Genomic DNA, 21,752 nt, shown 5'->3' with positions numbered 1-21,752 from the left:
GAATCAAAGACAGTGGTGAAAAAGGAAAAGAAAAATTCCAATTTGAATCTCTCAAAGCAAATAAGAAAAAATAAAAAGGGAGGAGAACATCAAGAGATTAAATGTGATAATTCTTTAAAAATAAGCTATGGGCCTGATTCTCTCCTAATCCTAATCAAAGGGCATTAAAAATGTACTGAGGTCAGGGAAACTGGATTAGTTTGACAGGAGGATCGCACAATATTCATATTACATATCTGGTTCTTTGAATGCTTTGGCACAATTCCCACAGGCCTCAGTGGCAGCTGGATTACTCTTTAATTCCTTGTTTCCCTTCAGATGTACAGAAACCTGTGAAAGGGTCACTCATGTAGACATTAGGTCATCATGTGCACTGCAGAGCATTTCAGTGCAATGAAAACTGAATAGTCCTGATGCAGTCAGGCAGAATGGGAAGGCTTCATGCCTCAGCCAATCAGCAGAATACAGCAGAATACAGCACCACTGCTTTCCAAAGGTTTTCTGTGCATTAATGTTGCCTAAAAATATAGACTTTTTAACTAAGCCTTGATGTTAGGCTTGTCCCACACAGAGAAACTCTGCTTCTCTACTGCCAGTAGTGAGACAGACTCCAGCTTGAACTGTGCTAAACTGGAAATCAAAACCATGCACAAAGTTGTGGAAAAGTAATTCCAAATTTTTGGGGAGCAGGCAGCACTCGCTACAAAAAACAGCAGAACAAAAGCTGATCACTTTGTTTAGATTTATTTCAACAATCTGAAGAATAGCTGAAGCGCCACAAAAGATTATTCCTGGTTTTGTATGAGAGACACCAGGTTCTAAGAAAATTAGTCTTTGTACATTAGAAAACAAATGGAAAACCAATGGACATAAATACAGAAAGGCAGAAAACATTACAAAGGTTGTTTTTACCCAAATCACTCATTAAACAGGCAGAGAAAACAAAGGACAGGTTCAAAGTTTTTTATGAAACACTGGGTCTTCTGGGAAAAGGAGACCTCCAAGAGGCTCAGAGAGATCACCTCTCCAGTGTAGCTGCAGTACTCTGCAGCAACCTCTCTCTTTTTGGAGCAACCACAGGAGGGACACCAGAAGGGATTTGCCTACCAGAATATGGGAGCAGCGTGGGAATCTCAAAGGTCTTAAAGAGGACTAGCTTGTTCTGAGCCCAGCAGAGCACTACTGGTGACCAGTCATTGGCTGGATGGAACCCTGTACACCACCACTCACTGGGCTTCCAAATGATTTGTATTTAGAATGTGCCAATCCAAATGATCTATATTTAACTGATTTATATTACATAGGCTATGTTTCTATTCAGTTACGTCTTTGTTTACAGAAGAAGAAACTTACTTATGTCCAGACTCATGAGCAATTGTAAAAGCCAGTCCAAGGCCTGTATCTTCGTTAATGGTGCAACTGCGGTATTTGCTGCACATGCCACTGATGGGTGCAAATCCTGAAAGAAGGAAGCAGTGAAATAGATTGTTCCTCTACATAATTCCAAATTCATATTCACTGCACTGGTCCTAATAAGCCAGTTTATTTTGGCACATGGAGACACTTGTCTACTCCATCAAGTTTATCATGGAGGAATTACAGCAGACTTTTATTTGACAATAAAGGAACTCCTATATAAAAAGTATAAATCAAACCTAACCTCTCCAACTACACTTTATTTGTAAAGATTAATCTCCCCCCAACCCACCCCCCCATGCCTTCACTGCTCTCCAATTAGGAAGGAATCCCATTCAAAAAAGGCAAGCAGTCACAAAAGAAAATAGAGTGACTCAGAAATATTCTCAAAATCAAAAATATTCCTTGAAGAGGTGACAATCCAAAAATAATACTGTCCTGTCCTCTTCAAGAAGATTAACAAACAAGACTAACAATGTGCAAAAATGGACTCTCTTATTTGAAACCAACTCATCTCCTGCTGTGGCCACCCCCAGGTTTCCCAGCCCTGTTTTGGTGTCATACCTAAAGTGTCACAGGGCTCGTTCTTCCAAGAGCAGATGTCAAAGCCTGTCAGAAGGATGGCGTGGTCGTGGCGCTGCCCGTTCTTCCCAACCAGGGCAGACTGCCACTGGCAGAAGCTGTTCAGGGACTGGTCAGCATGGTGGTTGATCAATAACCCACCCTGCAGGGAGGGCATGGACACAGACACACAGACAAGGTGTTTCCAGCAGTGCGTGAGAAAGGAGATTGAAAGAGTTGCTTAGGGAAAAGAGAGTTAGTATTTCATATTTGTTCCACATCAGCTTATGTATTCCCATGTTAACTGTCTGTGATGGCTGAGTCAGCTGATGAGGCAATCTCTCACAACTGTAAAATAAAACTAGGTCTCTCTCCAGAAACACAGATATTTCCAAAGCTGGTGGCTGGAATTAGTGTACAAATGTATTTGATTCCTGAGAATGCTGAACACTAAGCCATATTTAATACTGTGATTATAATGTATTGTAATTGCTGGGGAAGAAGAGTATTATCAAAGTAGCTCGACCCTTCACAAGTTTCTTTTCAGCAAAAGAGATTTTTGGAGGTTTGTTTTGTCTCAGCACCCTTGACACAAGAATTGGCTCCACTCCCACCTTTTGTTACATGTTTTCTTCCGTTTGGGACCTTTGACTCCTTTACACTTCTGATCACCACCCCCTGGAAAACCCAGTTCAAAATTATTCCATTTATTTAAATACTTATTAAATAGATTTCTCATTCCAGCCATTTTTCCTCAAGGAAACACTAGCAAATGTTAGTTTTTATCTTACTGGAAGCATGTCAATGTTTCTAAAGAATATTTATATGAAATGAAGAATTTAGAATCAAAACCCAAGAACCAGTGAAAAGTAGAAAGTGTAATTTTGAAGATTTTGGCAGTTTTAATCTTCTTCTCACACTCTATGCCTTAAGAAACCTCCCTGCACATAACATGGGAGCACCCAATGCTCCCAAGAACAGCAGCAAATGAAGTAGCTCAGACAAAAATTCTGACACAACTTACAGGCTCTTGTTCCAAAAGAAGCAGGCTCACAACAATAATGTTTATATCACTTCCAATTGTTCCATCCTTAAACAGACTAGAGACCTGCAATGATTATTGGAGAGGAAATATCACCTACACGCATAATCCTTTTTTAATAGATTAAACATATCTACTGAGTTATTGCCATGGACTTCAATTTTCAGTACTAATTTATGGAGTTATATACCTTGTAGGATTAATCCAAAAGAGCTCAAAGCAGAAGAATTATGCCCCAAACTATGCTTAGTCAAAAATTTGAAAACTCTCTATTGACTTTAATAGGCTTTGATCTGTCCTTGGTCTCCTGGATCAAATGGAATTAAAGCCAAAGTTCAAGCTCAAGCTTTTCAATGCAAAAGTAAAGAGCAAGGCTATGCAGGAAAACATAGTCAAATTATATCAATTTTATGGAAATACATTTGTGCTTTCTCAAATAAGGGTTACTAGGAGACGTGAGATGAAACAGATAAAGCTTCATGATATTAAATTAAAGTTTCAATTTCAGAGTATCTGCCTTTATTTTACTACAGAGGAAGTATTTTAATATTTAACATTTTAAATGCTTTCTAACTTTTTTTTAACTCTACAGTACTGCTGCCAGAGCTGTGATGTTCTAAAGATGTGTATTTAAAGCCTCTTTGATAAAAGTACTGCATTAGATGAGGCTTGAAGAAGGGCTTGTATAAGGTGTCTTTGTTCTTTTTATCAGTATTTGTCTAATAAAGATCCTACTCTGACACAATATTCCCCAGTCAAAAGACACTTCAGTGACACCACACCTTACCATGTTCATGACAGTTAAGATATATGTTGTTACATTTTCCTTGCCATGTTTTTCCAACATTTTTTTATCCGCCACAACAAGGGTTTCAACATTTAGACTTCCATTTTTCTGAATTTTAGCAGATGATCTTTTGAACCTTGCAGAAGTCCCATACTCATCTGAGCGAATGTAGGTCTCTTCTGTGGGTGGCTTGGGTGCATCTAAAAGGAAATAAAACTGTTTTGGAAAGAGTTCAGATCACCCATGAACAGTTTCATCAGAAAATGAAGTATCACAGGTTTAAAGCCTTAGATTATTTTTATAGCATGTGATTTAATACTTCTGGCTAAGTTCTTCCATATTTATTAAAAAAGACCTGATTCATTCCTGAGGGAAGGACTGCTACAGGGAGAGAAGGAAATGGGAGAACCACATTCGTATTCAATAAGCAGTTTAAAATAAGGAATTAATCTAATAAAATGGTAGCATCTGTGCAAAAAAAGTACAACAGAATTTTTAACAGAGTATCTGCATTTTTCCTGTCCTTTTGATAACTTCCTGAGGTGTTTGGCATGTACTACTTACATAGCAGTTGGCAAAAAATTCCTTTCCACACCAGATGTCCATGGGCAGTACAGAAATCAGAAATACACACCACAAGTAAATTCCTGCCAGCTTGGTATTGGGACTGACATTGGCCTTCCATGCCAAACTGCCAGTGAGATAATTCCTGCTGGGAATGTATTTATTGAGTCAGGCAACACCAAGGAGGGCTTGACAGCAGGCAGTGCACATCCCAATTCTAGGGAGCATTTTCTCCCTCTGTGCTGGTGCAGCACAGGCAGTGCCACAGCTGGAGAGTGGTTTCTACTCCAGTTCTTCAGGGAACTGGAAGAGAAATCCATCTCCCACATTCTTCAGGGCTCCTCGTACCCACAGGTCCTTCTGCAGAAACCTACACTGCCTTTGCATAAAGAATTAACTCAAAGGCCACTTTAGCAAACTCTTTGGGTAATATTGGGTTTTTTTTTGACACCGGTTGTAACAACACAAGTGAGAAAGTCTCAGGTAATGAAAAAAATCCTGCCTGTTCCTCATCAGAAATTTATTCCAAAGAGCTAAAACAGACCCTACTTTCTACCCTGCCAAGCTGGGGAATCAAGAACACATAGAATGCACAACAGTGATCTGCTTTCAAGAACTCAGCACTCTGACATGCATTTAGTATACAATGGACCAGGTTATGGTGATTTTCAAGTGTATCACTCATTATACACAACTATCCTTTACAAGTTTAAAGAACTTTTCTTTTCTGGAGGCACATCAACGCAAAGGACAGGCCTCACCCAAGGGGGAAGTGCCAGGTTCAAGGCACTTCAGTGCCCAGGTACTCTTCTGAAGGCAATGCAGCTCCAATGCTTTGGACACATGTATCCATGAGCAGAGAAGTTTTGCTCTTGAATTTACTTCATTGCTACTCATAAAACCTAAGCAGCAGCAGTTTCGTGCATGTTTTACTAACTATAGTCCAGTTAACTCTCATGATCTAAAAGCATTTAGGTTGTGACAAAGAGTTTAGAAATGGCTTTTCTAGTGCTTACAAAGTCCCTGCACATGAAATTTTAAAAGAGGTGGTGTGAAACAAGTTATTTTTATGACTCCCAAGTGGCAATGTGCTCTTCCCTCTTACTGCGCAGCAAGTTTGATTTCATTCTTGGGTTAGGATAAATTAACCCTGACTAGGCAGGGTTAATAGCAGAGAACCACATTTTGTCAGCCTGAATTCTCCATCCCTTTGTTCATTCGAGCTGAAACTCTATTCCAGGTGACCAGATTGGATTTCAATGAAAATTTCAAATTGATATGACTCCAGATCTCAGAATAAGACCAGGAAAATAATGTAAAGACTTAAAAAGAGAGAAAAAAAAAAAGGGCAAGAAGAAAAACAGTACCAAATACTCATAGAAAAAGTGTTCCATTTACTGGGGTAATTTCTTCTGCATCCTGTATTTTCCTCTACTCAATTAACAATGACATGTGATTGTATTTCATTCAGTGAACATGAGATTGATTTGTTCTATAAATTAACCACAACTGGGTGTGTACGTAAGTTATCATTTTTTAGAACTCTTCCTTTCTCTTTACAGGTATGAACTGCACCAAGTGAAAGACCACATAAGTGTGCAAAGAAATAGTTTTGAGGGTAAGGTACTTAAATGCCATCTTGCTGAATCAGATCCTAAAAGTGTGACTGACATCAAGTTCCTAAACAATGATGAGTAAATCACTTTTACTAAATTCATTATAGTTGGATGCTAATTGCATGTTCTTCATTTAACATAAAATCTACTTGAATATGCAGCTAAGACCTCATAGCTGTAAGTGGGATTATTGAATAAATAGATATACATGTAGACTTACAAAAGCACAAAGTATTTTAAAGAAAAATTCAGTTTCTCAATTAGGTTCCCAGAATCACTGGTTAATTCTGACCTCTCCTGTCTGTGACCCATTTGTAAGACAAGAATAACAATAATATCTTCTCACATCCCCGGAGGTCATACATTTACAGTGTTCAAGATGCTCTCATCTATTATAGGGGTAAGGACTGTGTAAAAGCTCAAGAGCATATGGATAATTCTCATTTTGGACAAGCACTCACAGGAGGAGCAGTAAATAAAGCACAAACTCACAGTGGACAATCCAAACAAAATGGGCCAGTGTAGAGCAGGGAGATAAGAGAGCACCATCAGCCCTGCTCTGCAGCAAGAAAACCAGACAGGAGGGAGAGGGAGGATGTAATGAGACAGTTTTGGATTGCAGTAGAAGGCAAATGTTTACAGGTTGAATCACAGGCTTGTGCATCTGGCAATTGAGGGTTGGCTTTTAAACATGGGGAGAAGGATTTATGAAATTTTAACAAGCCATTTGTTTTCAGACCTCAGTCTCAGACAGCCACCTTCCCACTAACTCCTTTCTCATTCCTTCCCTTCTCTTTATTTTCTCCTTACACACCTTTGGAAAAGGAAGCTGCTCATTTTTTCAGAACTTCTGTAGGAAGTTGGAAGAATATAAGTGGACTCAGGCACTGTTTTCAATACTGTTTGCAATCCTGGAAACCGTCATTAAGAACCTCAGCTCAGAAGCTGATCAGCTTTCAAAAAGACTCAACTGAATGCTAAAAGTACAGATATAGGGTCCAAGGGGGCTCTAAAATGTTCTGCAATTTGAGGGCCTAATGAAGGACTCAGAATGGATCTTGGCAGGATAACATATTTCAATATATTTTTTAAGACATGGCTCCAAAATCTTATTTAAACAATTTACATGGGTGGTTCTTTTTGAAGATCTCAGCTGCTGAAAATTTCATTATTCAAATGGTGAGTTCTGAAAGACATTTTCTCTATCCTCTCAGAAACTAATAATTTTGAAGCTTTTTCCTCCATCTTCAAGCCTAGTTATTTTTTTATCCCCAATCTAACAGAGAGAAGTTCAGGGACATGGCATCCATGACTGTGCAGAACTGCTTCCTGAAAATTATGTCAATGTAAAAAAAAAATCACCACTGCGATCTTTTAATGTAGACAAAGAACAAGAAAACTAAACAGTGACTCTGATGGCTTAATAAAAGAGATGATTCTATGAACTTAGAGCAAAACTCAAGTTTCTCATATGCGTTTTATGTTAGAAATATATAATTTAAAGTTATTACACCTCCATCCCAAAGGGATGTGAAGAGATGTGAAGCACACCTCGGGACCACCACACAGCCTGAAACAGCTTCTACCTCAAGAAAGGAGAGAAAGTTTCCTTACATACATTTCTTGCGCCGTCCACAAAAATGCTGCTTTTGAAACCTTCCGTGGCGGTAACCGCTGGCTCGCGCGGGATGCGCGTGGGACGCGCGCGTTCTGCGGCGGCCAGGAGGGGAGGATTTGGGATGGGGCTGAGCTGGGGACCCGTGCACCTTCCCCTCGGCAGTCCGCTTGTACAGCACGTGCGGGTGGTGCCCGGCGGGGGACGTGTAGTTGTGCTCCCGTGCCAGCTGCTGGGGTAACGGAGAGATCAGGAACTCCATCTGCCGCGTCCTTATCAAACCTGACTGAAACGAGAAACGGCACCACAAATCAGAGAGGAGGCTGTCAGCTCACACACCGTGACCTCCCTGCAAAGCCCACAATGTGCACCTTGACACCGGTTAGCTACTCACGTTACCGATTATTCAAGTTATGAACTGGGTATTCTTCCCATTTAAATATGCATTGTTTCCTTTCGGAAATGGCCAGGTTTCCCATTTGGAAAAACACAAACCAGGAATGTTGTGGGATGGTGTAGTGGTTAAAATTATGACCGATGGGCAGCACAGCACCTTCACACAATAGCATGGATAGTTCCCATTAATTTATCCCCAGTCTAACAGAGAGAAGTTTCTCTTAAGTTTCTCTTAATTAAGTTAATATTGGGAATTAAGTTCCCATTAATTCCCAATATGAACCCACTCTTCACAATATCGCTTGGTTTGTGTGGGTGTTTGTGTACAAGATATACATAAAAAGGAAATGCTTTTGGAAAATACAACTTCTCATAAGTGCACACATCATAGAAGAAAATAGTTGAATTAAGGTTCACAGCTTTTTCACAATAAGGTATTACCAAACAGGACTTAAGGGGATTCCAAGTAGAATTACATCAAAGGTCAGCAGCACAAAGCTGAAGCATCTGAACATTTAAGGAACATCATTCAGTAATCAGCTCCCTGCAATTTAATCATAATTTAAACACAATATAAAATGTATACCTTCCTACAAGGGAAAGCTAATCAGTAAAAGCAAGTATCTGATTGTTTTCCTTCTTGGATCTCTGAAAGACACAAGTATGGGAAAACTACACTGTAGTTTTCACATAGGATCTGTGCATAAAACTGCACATGTGATGAAGTGTTTCCAGGATCAGGGCCAGGGAAATGTGGGTGGCATTGAGGAAGTATTTCCATGCAGCTCATTAATCAGTTATGATTTTATTTCATTTCTTGGTTTTCTAAAACATGTTGTAATAAACACCCCTTTTTACCAAGTCAAAAACCAAAAAGAAGTTTCATCAGGTAATTCTATTACATTATATACGTAATACTAGATACAGATTTTTGGTTTGGATCAGTGAGGCTCTACCATGTGCCAACACTGTCCTGCCAAAACTGACATCCCACGAGGACTACATATCTCTTAGGCTTCAGAAAAATATGTGCAGACAAACAAATGTCAATTGCAAACCATCTTGCTGAATATCTTGAGTCCTCCAAGACCATGATTCCAACCTCCTTCCTAAAAAAATTTTTGGAAATGCAGACACGTCATATGTATCACCTCTTGCCTTCTAAAATGGATGTTCTTCTTCAGTGCAACCTCCCAAGGCCCGAATGCCACGGGTATGACAAGGAGAGCAGTTTGAATGCCTAATGTAAGCACTATATTTTTTAAGGATCTGTGGAATTTTCTGCACTTTAAGAACTGTTTTCCAAGAGGAAAACTCAACACAGTGAAAAGCACGTGAAAATTGAAAGTTACATATGAATCTTCACAGCTTTAACCGTTAACTAAACCAATGCAGGAACTGATTTTAAGTCTATTCCAGATGGAAAGATTTATCAAAGATCTACAGGTCCTCAACGGACTACAGTCATCCACTGCACTCATTTCATAGAAATCCTCTTCTGTTGATCCAAATCAAAGGCAGCTTTGCAGTACTCCCTGGTATAAGCACTTTTCACAGGGGCCCAATAACAGTGCTCACAAAGTCACACTGTAATCTCAGTTTTGGCAATAGAAGAGATTCCACACTATGAACTGAGAGGGTCTAATTGCTCTCTGAATAATAATAATAATAATAATAATAATAATAATAATAATAATAATAATAATAAATACCCACATAAATTATATTCTGATACAATTTTTCTGTTCTCCTTTCTTTGACATGAATTAATAATTATGTATCTCAGCCTGTATCTACTTAACATTGTAAAAGAAGGTTAAAATGGCCTCAATCAATGAAAGGTTTTAAATAATTGATAGGAACTTAACTCGCCTGCTCACTGAAATAATTCAGCATATTTCAAATGTCAGATCACATTTGGTCATGACAAAGTACTTTACTGTAGGGAAGATGACTAATATTTTAATCCTTATGATGTGTGTCATCACACAATTTACAAGTGGTTCTGAGAGGCAATCTTTATCTCAAAGGCACTGATAATTGGGCACTGCTAAGAGATTTTTTTCAGCTGGAAAACAGAAATGTAGTGAATCTGGTTCTTATTTCCCCATTTTTAAGGTTTCCACATCTGAAATTATTCCTGTAGGATTCATTTTCTAAATGATTTGAACCATATGGAAAAAAAAAGGGAGTTCTACATTTTCCTGTAAGAAACTGTCCCTGATGCACATGAAGTCTCAGCCCCAAACATAATTTCTATATTTAACATTATAAAGGTGGATTAAGAATTCATGGCTGGGGGAGAAGTGACTGAATTCTGGTCCCTGCTTGTATTTTGCTGCACCTTTACAGAGGCAATAGTTGACTGAGTGCCTTACAAGTGTTGTCACATTTTTTCCAACAGAAATGACCCTAAAGCTCCAATAAGACATTTTTCCTTTGGGTTTTACATTAAACTCATCCTCCAAGTTGAAAAATGCTCTGTGAATGAAAGACACGTTATTTTTGATAACATCCAGTTTTATGAAGTTGTGAGGTTGTCAAGAAGAAAGGGGATGTGCCACAGAGCAGTCTGGACACTCATTCAATCACACACCGTTTGCCATTTTTTCCAGGCATGGGATGGTTTCAAGCATTTGTATTGAATTAATCACTTTGGGAATTCCAAAGCAATGCAGAGAATGCTGACCTGGCTTCAGACAGAGCCACAGTGCTCTGGAGTACTGCAAAGGGGGCAGTGGGACAGCAGCTGCCAGGTTCTTTTCCTGCAGGTTCTTAAATTGTAGTGGTGGGTGAGGCAAAGTGGCCTATGGCTCCACTGTGCTGGCCGGCACACATGCCAGCTGAGAAATGCCATGGCACAGAGGCAGGAGACTGGCACAGATTCATCTTTTCCAGCTTTACATCAAGAAGGAATTCCAGTTTTTGAAGGCCAGATTTTGGTTACTGTGTACTCCTGGAAATTCTTTCTACAAATACATGAAATATCTCCATAAGTCTGAGTTAAATTTAATGTATTCATCCAGCTCATATACTTCAGAACAAATACTGTCAAAACTGTTGTGGAAATTTATGCATTGGGTTTTCTACATTCAGAATAGTTTTATGCATTACATATGATTTTTCCTGAATCACTAATGACTTTCCATTAACCTCGATCGGTTTAGGACACAATGAGGAGAGGGTCATATAGGTCAAAATTCCATTTTTATTTCAGATTCTGTGCAATTATAACACCATGAGAGGAAGCAGGATGACAAAATCTAACATTCTTGTAAGTCTAGACAACACAGCATGAAAAAGGCCAAGGACTCCTGTCTATTCCTTCTGTATCCCACTGTGGCTATCACTAATAATAGCAATAATTGTGAGAATATGGTGGGAAAGAACACCCAAGAGATTGCTCACTTGGAATATGCTGTTTCTGTTTTCTTCTTTCCTCATAACACATATTTGCTATCCTTCTGGTAGGGATATTCCATGCCATTGGGAAGAAAATGGAAAGACACAAGTTGACCTGTGTGGTTAGCAAATAATTTTGAATCATTAATTTAGAGGAACTTGCAGTTTGTTTGCAGAAAAGTTGAGAAGAGATAAAAAGGCAACATTCCTCCTCCTCTCGTTATTTGTTATGAAATATTTGCTTAGCTCTGGGCTAAAGGAATTTTCAGATCCAATACACCTCTGTGAAATGCCTCAATATCTGGCTGTAATCACCAAGGTAAGGAACTTGTTTTGTTTTCTTGGTGTGTTTCAAAAGGAAGAAGAGTTTCCAAATGAGATTTGGATGAGGGCAATGACAACATGGCATCTGCTTCAAGATTTTTTTTATTTAATATAGACTGTAAATTGAAAAATAAGGAGATTTTTTTTAAACCACTGAAAAAGATCATCTTAACTATACAAAACCGGGTAGATTTTTCACTGATTTTCAATCCACAAGGAAGAATTTTCAGAGTCACTAACATATCTGTCCCTAACACATCCCATTGGCCTCTTACTGGAACAGCAGGGGCTACTTCTGCTCCCATTTGCTCCCTTGTGTTCTTAGACTCGGGTGGAGCCTTTGGCAGCTTACCAGCCTGTAAACCTAATTCACTTTGTAGTTTCAGCATCTCCAGAAAAAACAGAACCTCCATTAAAAGCAGCGCAGTGACAGTGAGTGAAGGATTTGCAGAACTTCTGCTTCTCCCATAATTTAACAAAGCTGAGTGCTGACAAATCCTCACTCCAGACTGGAAAGGCCTCGTGGCTGAGGGTTCTCTTGCATACAAGTACCTTGTATGCCTTGTTTGCATACAAGGCACTTTTATTACATGCTAATTAAACTGAAGGCAACAGCTTTATGCATATTAAAGTTAGAGGAGTTTAAGAAACCAGATGCAAATAATGAGGTAAAAGCCTAACAAATGAAACTGAGAATTAAAACAGATGAAATATTGAACTTCAGTGTCTCTGCTAAACATAACTACTCAATACTGACTGATGTAAAGTTAAATTAGAGTTTGCACAAGTACTAGAGCATCTCAACTAAATGAGGTATGAAAAAGCATGCACATATTTCTAAGGAATACTACTCATACCCAGAATGCCTTATGTTAGGAGCATATACATAAAAGGAGGTGTTAACAAACAATGGCCAAAGAAATCAATGAAATCTATACCATTATGTGGATGTGAGCATGCTCAAGATGTAAAAATCACTAAAAAGGAAGAGTTAAATGTCATTTCACACCCATTAAAATAGTTTCAAATATTCATGAAAAGTTTTAAAAGACTTGACAAAAGGCCAACTGAAATTGGCATAAAGCTTTCCACAGACTTCAGTGGACATTGATCCAAGACTTCTGTTATTTCACAACTGTCCAGCTTCTAAAAAAACCCAAATAATTGATTCAAACACATCCCAACAAGAATTACAGAATGTGAAGTACAGAGACATAAAGTACAGTCTTTAGTTCTAGTTAAAACACATAAAAAATGTAAACTAAGAACTTCCCTGAAAGCAAAGAATAAGGAGAGCAGATGACCTATGAACTTTGGTTGCTGGTTATTTAAAACCATCTGAGGCCAAAGATTCCTAGAAATCTAATATACACATCACAGTGTGGCTGGGGCCATCTCATGTTACAGCATACTGGAGTCTTTTCTCTTTCGCTTTGCAGAGAGAAAACTCATGAAAGTACCTTACCTACAGCTAATTTCCATCCAACTCTTGTTTCCTGCCCTGATGCTCTGTTAAGTCTCCAGTGCTTCGGCACCACAAAGGAAACACAAAAGGCCCAGTTCTGTCACCACAGCTTTCCCTTGCTGGAGGAGAGACTGTCCTCACCCAGCTGTCCCACCTGGGGGTTCTGCCTGCCAGACCATTTCCTACAGGGAAACAAGGGCAGCTTGGAAGCCAAAAGAGGGTATGGCAGAGACCCAGAGAACACAAAGCTGTTCACTCAGCTTAGAGCTCCCTGAAAACAGCCAGAAGCTGCCTTTTGGCCAAAAATTGGGCAGATGTCAAATTCTGGTCTCTGGAATTGGGCAGATGTCAATTTTTAAACACCAACATACAACAACATGTGCTAGAAGGGGAGAGAGGTCTCACTGTAAGTCCTGTACCTCTGCTCAGACTCCACCCCAGACCGAGGGGAGATGAGGGGGGCCTTTCCCTCGGGCTTTATGAGCACATCATGGCAATGCCCTCAGCAAGTACAGAAACCACCTTGGCGTTTGCCACCATCCCACTTTCCTGCCTTTCTGTTGCCCTTGCCAGAGCAAGCCAGCCCAGCCCAGGAGCCACAGGTCTGCTCAGAGCCTGGATGCTGAGAGAAGGACAGCCCATCATCCACGTGTGGACGCAGCACTGCGGAACAGCGCGTTCACGGCAGCAGCAATTTCAGAAACATTTCTAATGTCCCCCGGGAGAAACCCGTGAGGAGGTGGCAGTCCCTGTGCAAAACCCTGACAGAGACAAAACCATGGCAAGAGAGCAGGGAAAAGTGCCAGCTGCTTAGAACAGGTTTTTGGTTAAGCCTTGAAAATGTGGTAAATGTATCATTTTCTCAATTATGCCAAAAAATCCCAGGAAGAATAAAGTCATGTTAAGTTTGCCAATATTCATCTTATGAATTCTTCTTTCCTCCAAAGCAAGGGTATTCAACCAATACCATCACGAAGCTGTTCAAAGAAATCCTGCATCGTGTAAGCAGCTTAAATAATAAATTGTTTCTTTAGGGTATGTGTAATGAAGTAGACTCACCTCTTGGGATGGGTTAAGTTGGTAGTCTGAAAAATATGTGAGACTATAACCTTACTACAGTCATAAGCAAAACTTCTTCCAAGAATTATAGCCAGCAGGATAGTACAGCCTGACCTGGAACTGCAGATACCCGATAGCACTGACTGACTTTTTGAGAGATGGCTTACTGAGCCCCTCTCAAGTTAGGGTCACAGTGTCAATGCTCTGGAAAATATAATCAAAATGAGCAAATTAAGATGTGAAATTAGGTAGAAAAAAAATGACAAGCAGCATATCTGGAAAGGAGAAAGGGACTGGATTGCAGAAAGTGTTGCTGAGGTGAAAGCTATTTTTACCCTCGGGAAGCATCAGGAGCAAACAGGCAAGCCAATGGCAGTAAATCATGGTAATTAAGGGAGCTCCTTCCCTCTCCACTCTGACCCACAGCCCCTTTTCTGGGAGGTAGCTGCAGAGGGGACAGCAGCAGCCACAAGGCTGAGGGGCATTTTGCCTCTTTCTGTCCCCCTGGAAAGGCACTTGCACAATGCACCCGTGTTACTGAAGCACTGGGTAAATGGAACAAGCTTCTGAGACACCCTGACAGGGACACAATGATCCGTGATCCACCCACAAAAAGTGAAAAGTCTGGACCCTAAATCCATACATAGATTGTTAAATTAATGACAGACTTTTACAGAGTGTTAAGCACCCAGGAGCTCCCATTGAGCTGAACACTGTCTGTGCAAGAATTTCCAGAGTGCTTTTATACCAATTTGGGAAAGAAAATGTTCTGGGAAACTAGTGAGAATGGACTCTCATGAGGTTTCCAATAATACACATGTATTATTGAAGTCAGAAATCCCACGAGTAAAACTCAAGAGCATGTTCATTTTTGATCCTATCCCAAACCAGGCAGCACAAAGGCATGTGAACACGCTGAAGAGAAGAGAGAATTTAAGTTAACTAAACTTTTCCCTAGCTTTTATTTTGCCAAAAAATTCACCCATCCTCCAGAAAAGTATCAAGCCTGTAAATGGGCACTTCCTAATGCTGGCCTCAGAGTCAGGGAAGTAAAAAGTGATGTTTTATATGACTGGCTCCTTGGCTGATGAGAATAACCTCAGCAGACCTTTACTGATTTTCACCAGACTGGAATACCTGGCTCTGTACCACAGCAAATGTTTAGGTTAAGTTAATGGCCCTTATACACACTAAAATATTTTTTATCATGAAAGAAGTATTAGAATCATTGGTTGCCTTTTCTGACTTGAGAATTGTCAGCAGATGGCATTTTTCTGTAGAATCTGACTCAGAAAAATAACTCAATTATTCTGTTTTCTAACATAATATGGATTTCTTGCAAATATAAAATGTTAAGGGTTCTTAACAATATAGTATTTTATTACCTGACGATCTGACAGCAGGAGAGTACAAGGTTTAAATTGCCAGTCTGAGTTAGCCATGAAAGACTACTCTGTTTGGTTGCTCAAAAGAAGTGCTATGCAGAACAGTCAGCAATTAAAACAAGGTAACAAAATTGCATGTCTTTAATTATTGCTATATGAACAAAGCGAACGTTATCTCTGAATAGTGCCTTTGTATTTCTGCAGTTGACTGAGCTTGTTTCAAATGTCTTTATGCAACCCCCTGTCACCATATGGCAAATAAGGAAATATTCTTATTTGTTCCTCCACTTACGGTAATTGAACCAGTCACATTGGTATTTAAATGTATTAAATTGGTATTTATTGCAGGGTAATGAGATATTCTAGAACTAACACAAAGTTGATTGCTTTGCCACAGATTAAATACTTGCTTGTCAGTACGTGAGCTCACTCATTTCTCATGTTTTGGGTTTAAAAAAAAAGCCAAAAACCGAAAAGAAACCACCCCAGGAACAGGCATGATAAATGACTAGAAGAAAAACACTATAGCAAACTACAGCATAACCACACTAACTATACACCAATAATATTTAAATGAAGTGCCAGAGGTTTACCAAGTTACAGTCAGGATCACTTCATTTACAGTTCCATCAGTGGGGCTCTTTGCTCCCTATAAAGGTTTTGGAAGGCAATTAGCTAAAACCAACAGCTCAAATTTAGCCTTGGTAGCTGTACAAGCACTTGGGTATGGCCTGTTTAAGCAAATCCCTGCAACTGTAAGATAAAATCTAGAGCTTTTATTAGTTATGACAGTTCTGAAATCCATCACAAAGCAAACAGGAAACAGCAGGATTGTTTAATGAGTGCATTTATGCTTCACTTTCCCTAAAAAGAGGCAGCCCACTATTTGTCATGTGCTGACAGTTGATTAGTTACTCAGGGTACCTCAAGAATAACAGAAAAACTGACTTCAGAGGGTAGCTTAGTGTGTCCCTTGAGCTAACATCCCATGTAACCAGGTGCACAGCTTCAGAGAGCACTCCGGGTGAAAGCAGGATTGCCTTTAGAAACCTTCACAAGCACAGGAAATGCAGCTCTCTCTGTCCTGTCACTATAACAGCACAAAACAAAGCACCATTTACATCCTCTTAAATATCTGAAACATGCCTTCAGGATGCCCAGATCTGCAGACAGGGCAGCATTTCACCCTAAGGTGGGTTTGCTATGAATTATTTATGCTGCTCAAAGGATTAGGTGAAATGAAAATGTTCTGGCAAGATCCTCCTCCCTCTTTTTGTACAGCTAATCAATTTTACAGGGCAGGAATTCAGATGTACCAATATTCTAGAGAAAGTGCATGCCTTCTTAATGAAGCTGCTGTTCCTGGAGTGGTAATAAAGGCAAAACCAATAAGATTAGGGCAGAGTGACACAGAAAAAGAACGGCTTAAAAAAAAAACCTAAAAAAAAAAAAACCAAACAAAACCAAAACAACAAAAAATTGATGATATATAACTAAAATCAGTACTTGGAAATTCCTTTTCCATAGGTACTTAGCATTAACAGATGCTTGCTTGAGTGTTTCTGATCAGCAACATTCCTCCCTATCAGACAGGCAACTCCAAACATTAAAAGTCATGAATCAGGCCTTGCAGGAAACAACACTATAAATTATGAGATTTTTTAAAATAATGCCAAAAGGCTTCAGTGTTTTATTTTCTTTCTGATTTCTTGAACCATATTCAGCTGAGTTTTTGAAACCTTTTTTTACCCTTTATTAGCATGTATATTAGAATCAAAGTTGAATAGGGTTGTTTTTGGTTTTTTTAGTGAAAAAACAGCTTTCATGTGATGATGGGACTTTGGTAGTTGGACCCTTCAGAACATTTCATATTGTAAGTGAGAATTAGGCAAAGTCTAATACTCCCTCTCCCTTACAGGAGACCCTGTTGGGGTTGCAGACAATAGAGGGAGAAGACGCTTGCCCAGGCACTGAGACTCCACTTGGAGCTACCTGATGGCAGCACCTTCACTCTGGGCAGGACTCTGGGCTGCAATTAGTTACACCCAACTGCATCAAAGCCCAAGGCAAATGCTCTCCACATCTGGTGGTTCCCTACCCATACCCGCATTTCCCCAGCGCAGATCCTCCAGATAAGAGCTTTGCCCTGCCTGAGCTGATGCAAATGAATTTGAGGGGGCAGAAGATCTGAGCCTGTCTGACCTGGGATAATTTGCATTCAAACAAAATAAATCCAGCTCAATTCCCATAGCAATTTTGCTTTGCTATGAATAGCTCAGGCAGCTCCAATAACGAGGAGCTCGGGTTACATCTGATTGCCAGCTGTATTGCTTACTAAGAAGTTAGGTCAGTGCTTCCCAACCTTTTAATTTTCCTTGTTGGAGTATACATTGCTATGGATTAGTTACATGAGAGAGTGGTCACAAGGAACTCTGTAGGGAGCAAAGTATCAGCCTTGCTGATATTCCACATACACAGACATGTCCATATGTTGAAATATCTATGTGGGAAGGAGAAAGGGAGTGGAACAAAAGAGCTTAGGACATCAAGGGAATGAAAAACAAGAAGCAAAGATGGCCCAAGAGTGAGAATGTCAGGCTGGCGCCTGGGTTATCTGGATTAAACTCCCTGCTCTTCAGCATTTCAGCTTCTCTGTTCCTTATTTATCAGTTTAATAGGCAGAATTTTGTAATCAATGCAGAAAATGCTCATGAGGGACTTGTGAAGGATCACATTTGACCCTGGCTTGGTTGTTCTGTTAAAGTGCCTTCACTTTTTCTACTCTAAGCTGCAGCCCCAGCCTTCAGGATGCCGCAGCCAGAGCCGTGATCCAGGAGCACAGCGAGCTCCGAGCACAAACCCAGAGCACAGCCAGGTGTGTGCCACCTCACAGGGCTCCCAGCTGGCACTGCCCTGCTCAGGGACACCGGCCCCAGACATAGCCCTGTCCATCAGCACATCCTGGACAGGCTCCTGCCAGGTGGCCACAGCAGGGACCCAGAAACACAGAGCACAGCCAGCTGGGAAGGGCTGGGAGCTGGGCTGGGAGCCGGGATTCCTCTGCCATGGGGCTTCCCACTTGTCACACACCTTTGGAGAAAGGGTGCTACTTGGTGTCACGGTATCAGACCCAGCTGGGGATGAAACACCACACGGCCACTCCCTCAACCACCCCTCTGCACCAGGGTGACACCCCTGTGAGAGGCAGAGCAGGGGAGAATCCATGGCATCCTCTGCCCTTTTGCTGCAGTCATCTCTCTGAAGCAGAACAGCAGCCTAGGTGTGTCTGAATCTCTTCTCGCCACCACAAAAAGGTAAAGCAGTATCACGTTGACTGTAATTCACACAATTAAACCCAATGTACAAGGCAGAAGCATCCCAGAAATCCACCAAGTTGAAATAAGACCTCATCCTTTTCTCTGTTTCCCATAAGATTAAAAACCTGCACAATGGCAACTCCACAAAACACTTCCATGATCATACAAACACCCTCAGCATTCAGGGCTTACTTTAGCTACATTCCATGGCATGAAAAAGCCTCCTATTTGCAGACCCTGCTTACAGTTACAAAACCTGCCTTCACCATATTACACTGCCAAGTGTACCCTGTCCAGACAGTCTCTGTTTCCCTCCTTGTAGTCAAATGCCACCGATCTGCACTGCTCAGCCATTCTACACCCACCTTGGGCCTGCTTTAAAGCTATGCACTCATTCACTCATCTCCCACAAATTAGCCTCAGCTTCTATTTTAAGGCAATGATGCCCAAGGGTGAACCTGTCATAACTGCTCTGCTGGAGCAAATTAAAAACTTTGCTAGTCTGTGACAAATCCAGCCAGATTTCCTACTTTTAATAATATTATAAATGAAAGTTTGATGAGAAATAATTTTTGGTACTATTTTCTAAATCTCTGTAGTAGAAATAAGTCTGATGACATGCAAACCCCACCACAACAAGGTCCTGGTTTGGTGTAAAATAAAACATAATTCCACAACTGTCTTAAAATGAACACAGAAATACTACTTAATACTGGCCCAGGTTGTGGAAAGGTGAGGTAAATCCATTTTTTAACCCAATTTACCCCTCCTGACATGCTGCCCATGACAAGGTCAGAGCCCAACACACAGGTCTAAAGCATCATTTGGAGTGTTAAACAATGACTTCCAGGTATTCAGTCCCATGTTTGACTTGGACCCCCTGAACAGACCTGCAGAACTAAACTGCTCATGAAAGGTTACACTGATTTTGCCATCATCAGACTTTAGTACAAGCATCTGAATTATGCAACTGTTTAGCAGGGATGAGTGTTAAGAAAACAACAGGAAAAAAGACAGTGTGAGAACATTTACTTGTGTCTTTTCATTGAAGAAATCTATTCAATTATGTGTTGTGTCACCAAAACACCATTTGCCAGGGTTTCCGTGCAAGTGAACAGCATTTCTTCACAAAAGCATCTGTACAGTAGAGTGTTTTCAGCACAATACCTTACATATAAGGCTCTCAAAGTATAGTCTGTGGATCAAAGCTCAAAGTAACCCTGTGATATTTCTGAAACCTCAGGAAGCTGGAAAATGTTAAGTGGCAAAAGGGAAAGTAGTGTCTGAAAGCAAGTTTTTATTCTGTGTGATATTCTTTATATTAAATTGGTCCAAGATAACCAGATATCTAATGAACAGATGTCACTATGTAAAACACTACAGGCCTTCTGACTGAAATAAAGATACAGTGAAGACAAGGGAGATATTTGTCGACAGTTCAGAATGCTGCAAAGTTACAAAGGGATGGTAAAAAAAATTGTAACAGCAGAAGATTTAGAAGGCAAAATTTCTTAAGCAGCCTGACCTTGTTTCTGCAATGAATCTACTGAGCAATAGGTTAAGCAAAGGTCAGGTTAAGCACAGGTTAAGAAAAAGCTCCAAGAAGAGGAATGTGCTGCTAGGGTCACAGAGGCTCTGGGACATCAGGGGAGTGTGAGAGTCACAGACACCCCAGTCTCCACTGCAGCTCCTACTGCCAGGGTCTGAGGGTGCTCTCTGCTCCATCCTGGCAGCACGGGACCTGAGCTGGCTGCACAGCACAGCCAGCAGTGGCAGAAGTGCTGCACAGCTCAGCTGCTCTTGCATCTCGAGCCCTTAGCCAGGAACTGGGTCACGCCTGCTCTGCTGAGAAGTACCACATGGGTGGAATAATTAGTACAGCAAAGCACCCAACTCCCATAATCAGGAGATAATTCATCTGCTTTCATAGGCAAGAACTAGAAAAGTGAACATGAAAAGTGATAAATGTGGTTCTTCCACTCTTTCTGAAGCTCCATGTGACCTGCACAGCCTCTGATTTATTATTCTCAGATGGTATCTGCTCTGCTGGAGCCTGTCCTCAACCCCCATCCCTCTCAGCATCATATCCCCAACTTTTCCCCAAAACAATCTGGCTGCTCAGTGGCCTCTGCAGGGACACAGCCTGCCCCAGGGTCACTGGCTGATGGTAATTCAGCCCTCCTCATTGCCTACACACTTTCCTACTGGAAGTTCTATGTGCTTCAGGAGTTGCAGTGAAATACTGCCACTTCCCAGTGTGATTTGCCCAGCTTAACACATCTGACCACAGATGTGACTGTTCCTGCAATCCATCTGGATCATCAGTCAGTCCCTCCACCTTTTCTTCTTTCCAGGTGGTAAGGCAAACAGAGGAAAAGCCAGAAGGAGCTCTTGTGAAACATTTCCTCTCTTCACAGCATGTTACAGCACACACTCCTCCCCCTGCAGAAAACCAGCAGTGTTAATGTGCTAGAGAAGTAAATTAGGCACAAATAGCACCATGGGGAACTTAAATATTTGGAGTGTATAGCATATAATCAGGAAATGCCCACTCTCTTTATCTGTTAGGAACAAGGAAACCGAAAGCTTTGTAATTTTAAACTGCCCATCAGTTGCTGTGGATCAGTCAGGCATCTTGCTGGGGAGAGAGAGGTAGCACACACAAGAACACTGGCAAGATAAGAGAGGGTCTAAGCTACAACCCCCGTCCTGTCGGAACATTTCACCCCAAGATTTCACATTTGATCACATCGCTCCAGGGCTTCTCTTTATACACCTCCACTGAGCCCCTCAAAAGGACTAA

General features: G+C 40.7%; 1 protein-coding gene across 1 annotated transcript in view; it reads right to left on the bottom strand.

The window, feature by feature from the left end:
• ADAMTS18 (ADAM metallopeptidase with thrombospondin type 1 motif 18) overlaps positions 1-21,752 on the bottom strand; it is a 78,497-nt gene that overhangs the window by 42,935 nt on the left and 13,810 nt on the right. Inside the window, exons 4-8 of the mRNA XM_077786294.1 lie at positions 7,605-7,887; positions 3,807-4,006; positions 3,002-3,085; positions 1,981-2,140; positions 1,354-1,459 (exon numbers count right to left, since the gene is read on the bottom strand). Of these exons, the coding sequence (XP_077642420.1) occupies positions 1,354-1,459; positions 1,981-2,140; positions 3,002-3,085; positions 3,807-4,006; positions 7,605-7,887 (833 nt within the window). The remainder of the gene's footprint in view (positions 1-1,353; positions 1,460-1,980; positions 2,141-3,001; positions 3,086-3,806; positions 4,007-7,604; positions 7,888-21,752) is intronic.

The sequence above is a fragment of the Lonchura striata genome, chromosome 13 (assembly GCF_046129695.1).
Source record: "Lonchura striata isolate bLonStr1 chromosome 13, bLonStr1.mat, whole genome shotgun sequence".
In the NCBI taxonomy this organism is placed as follows: Eukaryota; Metazoa; Chordata; class Aves; order Passeriformes; family Estrildidae; genus Lonchura; species Lonchura striata.
Note: the sequence above shows the minus strand (reverse complement) of the source record. Positions and strands in the feature narration are given on the sequence as shown.